General features: G+C 43.3%; 1 protein-coding gene across 1 annotated transcript in view; it reads right to left on the reverse strand.

The window, feature by feature from the left end:
- Positions 1 to 13,974, reverse strand: part of LOC135388571 (nucleolar pre-ribosomal-associated protein 1-like) — a 179,082-nt gene that overhangs the window by 38,927 nt on the left and 126,181 nt on the right. Inside the window, exons 26-27 of the mRNA XM_064618192.1 lie at positions 6,852 to 6,915; positions 2,720 to 2,882 (exon numbers count right to left, since the gene is read on the reverse strand). Coding sequence (XP_064474262.1) covers positions 2,720 to 2,882; positions 6,852 to 6,915 — 227 coding nt within the window. The remainder of the gene's footprint in view (positions 1 to 2,719; positions 2,883 to 6,851; positions 6,916 to 13,974) is intronic.

Below are 13,974 nucleotides of genomic sequence, written 5' to 3' on the forward strand. Positions count from 1 at the left end.
CCCCCACCCTGCTAAAACGGCATCTATTTTGCTCAGCTAGTTTTTTTAATAAATATTCTGTAAGGCCCTTCCTTCTCTGCTATTCCGCGATTCTGCAAAAATTAGCAGAATTGTGTGTCTGCCGCGGAATATGAGGTTTTGCGCAGAATTTTGCAGAAACCGCGTGCTTAACTCAGTTTATGCGTGAGATGAACGGACTTTGCTCGCACCAGGTTGGCTTGTGTTACAGCGTAGACGAGGCAACCGGAAAAAGCCGTGGTATAGCCCCATCTGTGTGCTGGAACAACCCTCTAACATATTGGGATTCTGGAGTGGAATGCAAACGCTGACCCCTGCTTTGGTGTCCATAGCTGTCAAGTACCTCTGTGTGACAGTAAACTCTGTACATGCAGAGAGGTCTCTTAGCAAGTACAACTTGATACTAGTCAGTGACAAACGTCACTCCCTCTCAGAACAAAGTACAATGTATCTTGTTATGCTAAGTCACAACAGTTTTTGGTGTTGACTGTGTTCCTCCATGCTAAGAGCTAACAGAGAGTATTTTCTGTCTGAACTAGGGCAATTTGCCTTTTACCATGGAAAAATGCAGAAATCATAGTTCCCTGCCGTGGAATTCAGGATTTGCCGCAGCAGAAAGAAGGGCCTTAATATTCTGTAACGAATAAAAAAAAACCCTGTATATATGTATATATAGGGCATGACTTTTTCGGGTCATACTTTTCAGCAAAATCGCAGGGGAAATATCAGGTTATATTTTGCTTCAATCATTTGGGTGCAATCGGTTTGAACTGAACCTGATTAAATTCTAGTGAAACCGGATTGGATCAGGCATAAGTCTTTGGTTTGCTCGACATAGTAAACACAACACACCAGCAGACACAGAGTATCAATATTTAGTTCCTGCATCTAAGAGGCAGCAGGGTCTCTGTTTTGACAGTTTGTATGAGCATATTTATGCATTTACAGTGAACTTTCAATAAGTCAGACACTGCTTAAGTAGAAATTTAGGCTTAAGTCGAACACCCCATTATGTCCCATGTACCTGCAGTATACCCGTAATGTAAAAAGTATCTACTTAAGTCGAACTTGTAAAACTTGAAATATGGGTTATCCTGAACAGTTATTTCACCCCAAGAAACATTTTTCATACTCAAAACTCGAAATTTCTGCAAAATCGTCAAAAACGCAAATGCAGCCACCATATTGACTGAAGAGGACAAGTGGATCGACTCGTTGCCAACACAATTTCATCCAAAGCTGAAGCCAAGCCAGAGAGATGAACGCGTTGAGGGACACACAAGAACGCTGGAGACGCAGCGAAGTTGGAAGTTACTTCAGATGACAATTTGGATGTGTGTGCTGAAGAATCTTTTGATGACCTATTATCTGATGAACTTTGTTACACTCAGGATGAAGAGTAGATGCATAAGCCATCGGAGTATGAAAGAAAAAAACCTCAGTTCAGGGAGTTTGTTCTGCCCTTGATGTTTTGCAAAACTATGTCGAGTTGGAGGATGAAAATAGGGAAATTTTGCAGTCCTTACAAAGGGTTCAGAGATTTGTAAGTCGAGTTATGTACACAAAGCAAACGAAAAGACCAGATTACTTCCAAAGCTGTGAAAGTACTGCCACATCCAGCACTGATTTGCATTAAATGTACATACTTTGTGATGAACTAAAGCTTAAAAATAAAGTTTACGTACTGCAAAGCAATTTATTAATCAATTGTTGTCTTACTGGGCACTGCGACATTTTTTGGGGCAATTTTCAACTAAACTTGAGGCAGGTTCGATAAGTCAAAACTCCCCTTAAGTCAAACTAAGATACAACCCGGATAGTGTGTTTGAGTTATCGAGAGTTCACTTACAACACAGTTACCAAAGTTTTGTGTTAGTTGTGATGACTTCGGACCCCCCTGGTCCAGCAGTTTTCGGGGAAGTACCAGATAAACCCTGTTTTTTTCCTTTTCTGATATGAATCGGGAGGTAAATGTCGGGCATAATTAGGGTTCTTCGTTTTCGGGTTAAACCCGATTTTTCACGATAGTTCCCCCCCCGAACAAGTTTTCAAGGATTCAGGTAAAACCCGATATCTACCCGAAATCCTTGCGGTCCTTCAACTTGTTGCTCTCGGTAAACCGTCGCAAAAGTGAATCATAATATCACCAAATGGAGCTACTTGTGACAAGCATTCGTACTCCTTTTACGATCCCCTCCTGCAGGCGTCGAGGACAAGCTTTTCTGGAGCTCGGGCAAGTGTTTGAATACTGCGGTCATTCATTGCCCCAGTTCCGAGCGCAAATATAAAGACTCTTTTTTCTCGTCCTAGTGTCACAGCAGTGATATGTTTCATATGCCCTTTGTTTACCCGAAAACTCCCCGGTGACATATCAACCATAGATCATAGCACCTGATTTCTCCCCGAATTCTCGTGTGTATATAGCACCCAATTTTTCACTCCCGAATTTGAAAAATCATAAAACCCGAAAATGAAGAACCCTAGGCATAATCAGGTATAACCCTAAAAATTCAGACCATATATATATATATATATACATCGTCTGCATTGTGGGCATCACATTCCAGCATGCGTTTTTGTATTTTTCAGTTACAATGAAAATAGGATATACCGTAATGAACAAATTCGCAACTCCCGTGCGACTTTGCGATAACGAGGTTCGAGGTTCGACGAGTACATCTCTTTGCAATATGTCACTAACCTGTAGGTCCAGATCAAGAGGAAACCTAAGCAAGGATGAAGCCATTATGCCATCATTGAATAGCCCTAGGATTTCTTCTGTCTTTGGTTGCTTCAACAAGCTTCTGGAAGATTTCTTGTAAACAGAGTAGAATGATGCTGCAGATGGCCCCCACATGTATGGCCTGCGATGAAGCACACAAGAAACTGGTTAATGAGCAGGAGACGCAAATTCAAAATACAAATGTAGAGCCTCCGTGTTTTGCTTGTCATTCTAAGCTGTATGCTGCTCCACGTTACATGACAAATGGTTAGAGATGAAAGAAGCTGTCTTTCGTTGAGCTGCATTTCGTGATCTAATGCAAACCATGCAAGTTCCAGCATTCGATTCAGTGGAGGCGCAGCCAACCATTCAATTTAAAAATGAGTCACTGGAAGTTTATGAAAATGCCGCACCCTTCCCGACGTCCATGCAATGTTTCATACAACAAGAACACTCCAGTTCTGGGAAGTTGGGTAAATATACAGCCTTGTGTGTTGGGCTTAGACCCGGTAAAACCTGTTTTACCCCACCCATCCCCGATTTCCATCATTGTCAATTGGAGTAAAGCCCAATAATCACTGAAAACAAACTTGGCAAAGTGCCAGTTCAGCCACTGTTATGGACACCAGAGAACACTAGGCACTGCACGTACAGTATGGCTGTTCCACATTTTATGTTCATCTAAAATGCGAGATGCTCTCTGTCTCTCACTTTTTTTCCCCACCAGAAAATCTGCTTTACCACCCGATATTGCCCATGTTTTACCCTGTTTAATTCTACTGTTTTATAGCTCCTGAGACATTTTACCTCACAAACATAAAAGATTTCTAAAAAACATAAAACCTGAAAACACAAGGCCATAGATTAGAGCACTGCACGGGCCTAATTTTCAGGCCCGTGCCTGGCCTAGGCCCGGCTGCTGCGGCCCGCACCCGGCCAGACGTCTTCTATAGATTTACAGCCTAAGTCCAGCCCGAGCCCGACTCTGCCGGCCCAGGCCCAGCAAAGAACCCGACTGTTTCCATGCTCAGGCCCGGTCCGAGCCCGTCTCTACTACTATATGTTCTCGAGGCACAAAGGCGTATATAGTATAGTATATATATCGTCGTCTTTTGCCTCTTGTCAGTCCCGTCAAACAATAGGAGGTAGGGCCAAATATTACTGTGTCGCGAATCTGTGCAGTGCAATATGTTCGCGTAGCATCATTTGATCTGTGGAAGGCACACAAGCATACGGCTTTCAAAGTGGTGACAGAATCTGTCGTCTGTGTTTTATCCAGTGCGCAAGTTGATACAACTGCGTGAAGGTTTGCACACAGATATTTCAGTAACTTCATCAGACTGTATAGCACTTCTGTTCAATAAAATGGACATCAAGCTTCGTGAGCTCTGTTGTTTTGCATTATGGAGACGACTACATGTCGTCTGTACCTATCTCAGTACGGTATCTCGTCGCTGTCTCTTAGCGGTTGAACGGCGGTGACACGGAACGCAAATAAGATAGACGGAAGGTTACAACTGGCACGTGAAGTTGAAAAACGAATGGATGTCATTAGGCCAATAATTTTCAATTTGACAACAAATGCAGCGAAAGACATGTATCAGTCCATTACAAAGCAACTATAGCTACATGCGAGTGGCAGATCAAGATCAAGGCAGAGCAGCCATTCTTAAATTGAGAACCCATTTGAGCGTGGTAGTTACCTGTCTCAAAATCGGAGAACGCTACACGAGAACGTGCTAAGGCGCGATCTCATCTTTGCTCTCAAATTTGCTTTATGCAACCGGCTCAGACGCTGAGTATGAGCTTGAAGTGGAACTCAGGTGTGAGATCAATCTCAAACCGCTTTATGCAAACGGTCCCAGAAGTGGGACAATTCTGCCAAAGAACAAGCATCATATCATTGGATTCGTCGCGCAGGAGTGCACAAGCTATTGCATATGTATAGCAAGTCATGTCCAATACACACTTTGTTCGTTGCCCAAAGTCGAGCAGCCGAGCACTGTGAACGAATTCATGTAGTGTACTTGTAAATCATCTGGGGTAATATTTTTTTATTGTGTGTTGCTGGTGCTGCATATTTTGTATTGCGTCATGTTTACTGCACCCACCAATCAAGTCTTGTAACTCTCATTCTACCTTGTACCTGCATAAATATTTTGTTACTTTATCCCATACTGTTGTTCTCATTTATTTCCAAATTCCAAACAAATGCCACAAAACAGCTAATACAGCAACATCTATAAAATATCCCTTTGTTGTGCCCTCATCATCCCTGCAGATATCAGACATCCCAGGTACACAAAACACAGGAGTAAAAACCGGGACTAGTGCACCCAAAAAGGGAAAAAGTGGGAGAACAATACTTAGGGTGCTTGACGTTTCAAGCGGACACTCCTCATCAGAAAAAGGGGAACAGAAAGGTTGTGTCAGAGGATGTTAAACATACTGCCCAGCATACTAGGCTAGGGCTGGGCAGTTTTTTTCGTGATTTCCTTCAAAACTTGGATGCCATGTACAAAGACTTGCCTTATCATATGAAGGTCAAATGGTTCAGCAAGGGAAAAGTATTTCAACATTTCTTTGATTTTCGAAATGAAATCAAAGAATTTCTTAACAACAAGGGGAAAGAATGCCCTGAAATGCCTTTTACTCACACTATCATGTCGTTGGTAAAGAATATAATAAATCACTTGTCAATGTTCCACATTCGGTATGCTACGCTCACGCTTTTCAAATCAATTTACAAGTTCACATGACGCTGTTGACAGCGAGATGAACTTAAGACGCAGTACGGCACCGCTAGCGCTGCCGCCCGCAATGCTGTGATGATGATGACGATCCAGAGGATTACATTTTTGGTGTTGCAATACGCCATTACTCCTATTGCACAATATATTTCACTACAGTTGAAGTTCTCAATAAGAAACGCCGATTTAATGAAATCCTCTGTTCAACGAAGAATTTCCGTCGCACGTACGCGTCCCCATAGATGCCAATGCATTTTTGCGCTCGATTTAAAGAAATACATTCGTTTGGTCTCCTCTATGTAATGAAGTTTCTGGGCAAGGAAAGCCTTCTGCTCGTGTCTTTCCCCTTCTACACGAAGATGAGGAGGAGGAGAAAGCTTCCCCCTCGGTTGCCCTCATGAGAGTTTTCGTTGGTTACTGCGGTTGTCACGTGCTGTAGGCACGAGCATGTAGACATGTGCATCGCCGTCGCTGGTAATTTTCAGTACACCGACACCGTTTCGAAACCGGCGCGAGGGCCTCTTCGCACTTGTTTTTCGGACAAGAAAACGCGCACTGCTGGCCTCTCGCGAGATCTAATTTGCTTCTGTTGGTGCCGATAACAGTAGGTTGCAGTTTTATGCCGATTTTTTTTTACTTGTTTTTGTTTGCACCGCTGATGCTAACGGTGGTAAAATGGGCATGACGCTGACGCCGTTCAAAGTTCCATCGGCGTGGATGCGCGAACGTCTACATGATGTGCACCCTTTCTCGTTCTTTTCGATATTCTACAACGGTGTACTCGCGTTCCTTCCGGATGTCATGAGTGCAAGTGAGCCAATTAAGAAACGTCGATACGTGAGCCTGCAGGAGAAAACAGTAGAGATCATCCGGAGTTACGAATGCTCAGAGCGATATTGTGCATAAATTACGTATTACCTAACGTCATGTGATGAATAAAGCGTGATATTTTGTGCCCTTCATAGCTTGATACCTGTTTTATGATAAATGGCGTTTTGCGGTACGCGCGGCACAGGTAGTGGCAGCGGCCATCTTTGTCTCACTTCGAGTGTTCCATTTAACTATTTCTCTATTTAACGAAACAAAGAGCCAGCATTTACAAATTCGTTATATAGAGGTTCAACTGTATATGCAAATTTTTGTGGCTGCCTCGGTCTCGTCCACAATGTCGCCGTGAAAGTGTGCCCACGAATGCTACACTATGTTTCAGATATATTTGAAAAATATTCACAAACTGAGAATACTGTTCAAAGAGAATTAACGATTCGATTCAAACAAAAGTTTCAAATATTTGCGCAGCTCTATTAATAACCCTAGAGCTCAAGTAACATTATTCATACTCAAGCTGCTATTAGCCTCACCTGAACATGGTCATGTCCACTCCACTTTCTTCATACAGGTAGAGAAGATATAAAACCTTTTGATCTGCAAAAAGAATGTGGCGATTACACTTCAGGACGTTTATGACGTGCAGGAATACATTTCAATTTTAGAAATAATTAGCAAAGAAGTCAAATGTTGTTTACAATCATCAATGACTTATCGTTTCTGATCTCTTACCACTGAACAACTATTCCAAAGTTAACATTTAAGAGGATAGGTGGGCATGGGCCGCTATGGACGTAGCACAGTAGTGACTACATACACTTCTTCCAAGCCTACTGATGTCCCATCACGAGCCCCTTGACTCGTACTAGCCTAGTTGTTGCAAACTTACATACCAACTTCACTCAGTTGGTGTACTTGGAAAGAGTACAAAGGATTTTAGATCTCTAGTGCATGCTACAAGTCAGCTACGGTCATTGTTGTGATCAGGGGTTTCAGGTCAAAGCCCTGAATCACCAATGAGAAAGTAACCAATTTCACCTGTGTGCAGCAAATTCTCTAGCCAGTGCTGTGCAGGCACCATGTCATAAGGAAGGATTTTTACAAATTACAAAGGTAATTTTACCATGGATGCGGAACTATCATTCGGACTAGAATGTGCACGTTACGTGATGAAGAACGAGCAGAAAGATCTTTGGTTGACTTCTTCAAGCACACAACGTCTTCAGAAAGAATGACACGACCAGAGGCATGGGCATATTAATATGCTTTAGTTTCCATGCAAGATATTACTATAAAGGAAATAGTATGGCTAGCCACTGAGTGGCCACCTTGTGGCCTCAAATCAAAGAGTAAAGTGATGATAATTTGTATAATAATGGGAGCTAATGATACAATGTGTATGTATGTAAATGGATATACGAACGAATATACTGTACAATTAGTGATATCATAATGAAAATGCAATGCAGAAAAAAAGGATTAATGCAAGCAAGCAGACATCTGAGATATGCAGGCAGAACAACATTAAGTTGTAGCAGTACAACGATCATGAGCTACACCACAGTGCTGGGTTCCGTGGAATAATTACACACATCCAAGTGTTTCCTGACGAGTACTAAAGACCCAACACACAAATGGAAAGTAATCCAGAGGACCTCACACCGAATGAGAATATGCCCATCATGAAAGAAAGAGGGTTGAAGACACTGTACCTCCGCATGAAATGCAGTGTTGCAGTGAAAACTACTATATTTGACCGCATATACTGTGACGTTTTTCACCTTGAAGATGAGACCTTAAAAATAGGGTCGTATTTTTGTGGGTTCATACGAGAGACTTTCCTTAATTATGACTTCCAATATATATATTTTTTTGCTTAATTCGAAGGTCCCATCAAATGCGCATTAGTTTCTATTGATAAAAAAGTTTGTTATTTCAAACGTGAAAGCAGTCCACACAGTATAATTCGACGGATGCGTATGCGAACCAGACACCCGCATCGCACCACACAGAGCAACAGAAAAGTTTGCCCGAAAGCTCAGGTGGCAGATGGCGACTGAACAGTACCGATAATACTAGGGCTGTGCGAATAGTGATTTTTGGGTTTGAATTGAATACGAATTGAACAGTAAAATCTTCTAATAGTAGCGAATTGAATAATGCCGAATACCACACAAAAATGTGTGCTTATTGCTGAATAGCAAGCAAAAGCTTGCATTGAAACCTGGTGCTCAGGTGTAGCTTGTGAGAGTGACTGCGAACTATATACACATATTTCATTGATGAATGCGTTTGTGCTAGAATTGTCCTGAAAATTGTAATTCCAGACATAAAGTAGCTGGCTGTGTGATTAAATCCCTCTCTCTATGGCATCATTGCAGGTCCAGCCAAAGCTCAAAATAATTAAACTAACTTAAACATCCCTGCCAACATTTGCTAAAATATTTCTCAAACGTGGCAATTTTCAGTGATCCCTCAAATCGCACTTTTAAACCATGCCTGCAACCCCGCGGCACTGGCAGAAGTGTAAACTAGGCTTCGCCTGATGCTCGGAGACATCAGGCGAAGCCAACTTGCAGGATATCGTCAAGTCCGCTGTAAAAGCTGTAAAGTAAGCTTCACCTAACACTCAGCAGCATGAGGTGAAGCCACCTTGCAAAATATATTTGAGGCGCAGAATTGTAAAGTAGGCTTCGCCAAACGCTTAGAGGCATGAGTTGAAGCCAGCTTGCGGAATTTCGGATATATTCGAGTATTCGATGAAATGTTATTCGGTTCGAATACGAATAGCGCGGTACCGTTATTCGGTACGAATATCGAATATTTCGAATATTCGCACACCCCTAGATAATACCAACTTGGTGGCGGTTCTGGCGTTTTAGACCACCAACTGAATGTTTACATTGCATCACACCAAAATGACAAATGGATACATCATAATGACAAAATATCCCATCTACCAATGAAGATAACTTCAGGATTTTTTTTCAAGTTGTCTCACTAGAAACCCTATTTATTGTCTGGAATAGCATTGTGGAACGTGCAATACAAGTGTTGAACTTAATAATCACATAATGGCGCTATTATAACCATCCCAGCACTGCTCTAGCTTCTGTTGTGCACACATCCGCAATTAATAAACATATCCCCCATACTGCTCCACATACTGCATACTGCTCCACTCGCAGTTGGTAGGCCTTCTCAATGTGATTGTGTAGCCTCCATTTCATACAGTTTCATTTTTCAAGCATTGGATATAATTTGTGTGTTTGACCACCTTGATCCGCTGATTCTCTTACTGCTACCTTGTAAGCAAAAGCTTCCGCTACTACAGAATATGTGTATGATATGTGTCCCGGTGAGGTGTATTTCTACACAAGTCGAAGCTCCCCTCGTGTTGATTAGACAAAGAAATGCGCGAAAGTATAGTTCCTGCAATATATTTGCTTTGAGAACTGGATGCGCTGGATGCAAACTGGAGTGCCAATTTGGAGGAAGGAATACAGGGACCATACAGGGGAATACGGGGCACATTTATGGACATTTTAATAATTACAAACAGTGCAAGGGTGAACCTCATTACTTTTTCACTATTGTCATGATGATGGAATCTTTCATATCACAAAGGGAAATTTTTGGACTTTAGTGCCCCTTTCCAGGAAACAGTGCAGCCTTTGAAAAGACTTTCGACACATGAAATGATGCAGTTTACATGCTGAACCTTTCAATGGCCAAGTAGGATTCTTGAACTAGATTTAGACAATCAGGACTACCTGACATTGTATACTACCTGTATATTGATTTATTCTAAATTTTCAAATTCCTGTTATGACCAAACACAAAGAGACAAGGGGAGACATTGGGCTTTATTATAGAGCTGTGCGAATAGCAAAATTTCCATTGCAAGTTTACAAATATTTCACTTACACTGCGAATCGAATCCGAATAATTTCTTCGGATGGTAAATCGAATTTAAATAATGAGAAAAGGCCAAATCCAAATAATTTCAAATAACTCATGGTGAAATATTTTTTTGGTGTTGTGCTCATTAGATGATGTTCTGCTCCAAACATGTGAGCCTTTTGAACCAGCATAACATATCATGAGAGAAGGGTCCCTCTGTGTTTTGTATGGTAGACTGCATTAGTGGGATGAACAGCATTGAGAGTTAGTCAATATGTTCCATGCAGCCTGCTTTGTGTGCATCTCCTTATTTGTATGTTCACATTGCAAATTTCGTGTACTTTTTTTAGAAACTACACGTATTTCCATCTGTTACAGAATATAACTCTCAAAGTTGGGAGTATGTTTACTAGAACCTGCAATGCCCAGGGTATAGTGTTGACCATGAGCTCACAAAATTTGTAGACCTTAGCGACAGAATTTTGTAAACCGTGTAAAGCGGGCTTCACCTAACGCTAGAAAGTAATGAGGTGAAGCTGACTTGCAGAATGAAGTCGCACACCATAAGATAAGAACAATGGTGGTAACATAAAGTGGGCTCCACCTAACTCTTGGATGTTTTGAGGCGAAGCCCACTTGCAGAATGGCGATAATGCTGCCTCGCTTCAGTACTATTAAAAAAAGATTCAAAAATTTCGAATACTGAAAACAGGTTGCGGATAGCATTCGAATAGCATCAGATATTGCATAGATATATGTACTTGAAATTTCAAATATTCACAAAGCTGTACTTTATTACTCAAAGCGATAATATGCACAACCAACGTGTTTTTACCTAATGACCTTATTCACAAAAAGCACCGATATTTCGAACAGAGACTGTTCTTCTTCTGGGCATGATTCTCATCATTGGTATGGTATTTAAAGGGTTAGGTATGACATGTTAAAGGTTCATGGGAATTGTGGGTCAACAGCCCGGGGGAAGAAAGGGTCCGTTCAGGCTTTTACAGCCGAAGTGAATGGCCACATTGTTAGAGTGTGGATGGGATTATGTGAATGAAGTAATCTTTGCTCCAGACCGGTTACAGAAATGCGAGGTTCATGAACAAGGGGAAGAAACGGGACAATAGGCAGGAACTGGCGAGCATTCCGAAAGATAAGGAGGTTAATGGTTACGTGGGGAAATTTTCAGAGCAAGCAAAGTGTTTTTTTTTTCTATTTTGTAACATATATACACTATTTGTAATACACAGTTGTGGCATGCAATAAAGTGAGTAAACAGTAGTGGCCATGCAGAACATAACAATGTTGATAGATGATAAAGGGGATAGAATAGGAGAGAAAAGGTCTGGGCATATCTTATTTGTGAAGTGTTTCCAGGATGCTTTGTGATTTGTTGATATCGAACAGGTGAAGGGTGTTGAACTTGTATATGACATAAGACTCCCTGTCACATCTGTCACGTGTGGATCTGAACCCGGTTTCTAGAATATATAGTTTAATGCTGTTAAAATTGTGACCAGGCACGTTAAGGTGTTCGGCAACTGCTTTGGGGAGTTTGTTGGAGGTGTCGGTTCTGTGGCCGGTAAGACAGTTGTTCATTTGTTGGCCGGTTTACCAATGTCTTGCATAAATCAGTCGCCGCATTCAATGCAGTACATGACATTGGAGCTTGTGCATCTGACTGAGTGGTTAACAGAGTGGATGTAATAGCTCGCAGTGCTTTCGATGGAGTTAGCCTGTTGAACGTGCTTGCATGTTTTGCAGCGTGGGAGGTTGCAGAGGCGTGTTCCATTGTACTGGGTGTTCGTTTTGCTGATTTTGGTGTTGACCAAGGAGTCTGCTAGGTTTTTTACACGTCGGTATGTTACCTTAGATGGGTGAATATACTCCTAAGTCTGTCATTGCTTTCGAGGAGGGGCTAGAGTTTCCGTAGAATGGCTTTGATGTTTGGAAGTGCATTGGAATATCTTGTGATCAAGTTTATTTGGCTCATGTCAGGATCTTTTCTGTGTTCCAGAATCTCGTTTCGACCCAGTGTGAGTGCCTTGTGACAGAATTCGGTTAGAAGGAAGCCTGGGTAGTCTCTTTGGGCAAGTGCGCTGTAGAGTTCGTCGAGTTTCTCAGCATAATCTCTGTCGGTTTAACAAACTCTGTGCAGTCATACACTTTGCCAATTAGGAATTCTGTAGCGCCCTTGGTGGCCAGGATAAAAAGAAAGGACGAAGAATAAACGAGCGCGCCCCAGTTGATTCCTGGCAGCCGCTCAGCACGGACTTTTGTTCTGTCCCGCTAGTTCTACAAATTTGGTGACCCGTCCAGCTCCTTACGACTAAGGAGCTTGGTGACCGCCGTCCGTCGCAGCTCCTGCATCGGATGAGACAGCTCCTGGGTGATAGATCAGACGACCACTCCGCGATCCTCCGCGAGGTCTTCCTCAACCGACTTCCGCAAGATGTACGACTCATCTTGGCTGGAAACGACGATGTTGCCTTAGACCGTTTGGCCGACCTTGCTGGCCGCATCACAGATTATGCTTCAGCCGGCGTGGCAACAGTGCGTTCCCCTACCACCGCGCCGCCTCCAGCGACTAGCGAACTGGAAGGTGCCATCGCCCGTTTGGCGGGAGAGATGGAAAAAATGTTGACGCAACTGGCTGATCTGCAAGCAAGTCTTCACGGCCAAACTCGCAGGCCCCGATCGAGCAGTCGCCGACGCCCCCGCGCATCGTCGCAGCAGCGTACCCAGAGCCCCCAGTATTGCTGGCATCATCGACACTTCCGACCCCGTTCCACGCGTTGCCAAGCCAGGAAAACCCTACGGGCGGTCGGTAATGGCGGTAACCGACCAAGGCCCCCGACCTGCCTGCCTTCTGTATGTCAGGGATCGAATCGGGAACCAGTTTCCTTGTGGACACTGGAGCACAAGTCAGCGTTATACCCGCAAAACCTTCCGACAAGAAAGTTCGTCCGGGTCTCACGCCAGCACTGCAAGCTGCAAACAGGTCCACCATCAACACACACGGTCTACGTTCCCTCACTCTCGATATCGGCTTACGCAGGAGGTTCAGGTGGCTCTTCGTGGTTGCAGACGTGGAGCATCTGATTCTTGGGGCGGATTTCTTACCTTTCCACAATCTCGACATCAGCATAAGGCAGCGCCGCCTGCGGGACAATATCACGAACCTCGTTACCGTCGCTTCCGTCTCTAGAGCACAGTCTGCTGGTATTTGCACATTTATACCAACTTCACGCTACGAGAAGATCTTGGCGTCATTCCCGGAACTCGTGAAGCCATGCAACCTTTCCGCACCAGTGAAACACAATGTCACTCACCGCGTCGAGACAACAGGTCCACCGGTAACGCCACGCTTCCGACGTCTTTCCGGCGAACGCCTGGCCATAGCTCGTCGTGAATTTGAGCACATGCTGGCCCTGGGAATTATACGACCGTCCGCCAGTAATTGGGCTTCGCCACTAAATATGGTTCCGAAGAAGGAGGCCAACGACTGGAGGCCATGTGGTGACTACAGAGCCCTGAATGCGAGCACAATCCCCGATCAATATCCTCTACCACACCTAAGTCCACCTTTTCCAAGGTGGACTTAGTTAAAGCCTACCATCAGATCCCGACGGAGGCTGAGCATATCCCGAAGACTGCCATCACAACTCCCTTCGGATTGTTTGAGTATGTCCGAATGCCATTTGGCCTGCGGAACTCTGCTCAAACTTTCCAGCGTTTCATCAATGAAGT

This window comes from Ornithodoros turicata, chromosome 3 (genome assembly GCF_037126465.1).
Source record: "Ornithodoros turicata isolate Travis chromosome 3, ASM3712646v1, whole genome shotgun sequence".
NCBI classification, from domain to species: domain Eukaryota; kingdom Metazoa; phylum Arthropoda; class Arachnida; order Ixodida; family Argasidae; genus Ornithodoros; species Ornithodoros turicata.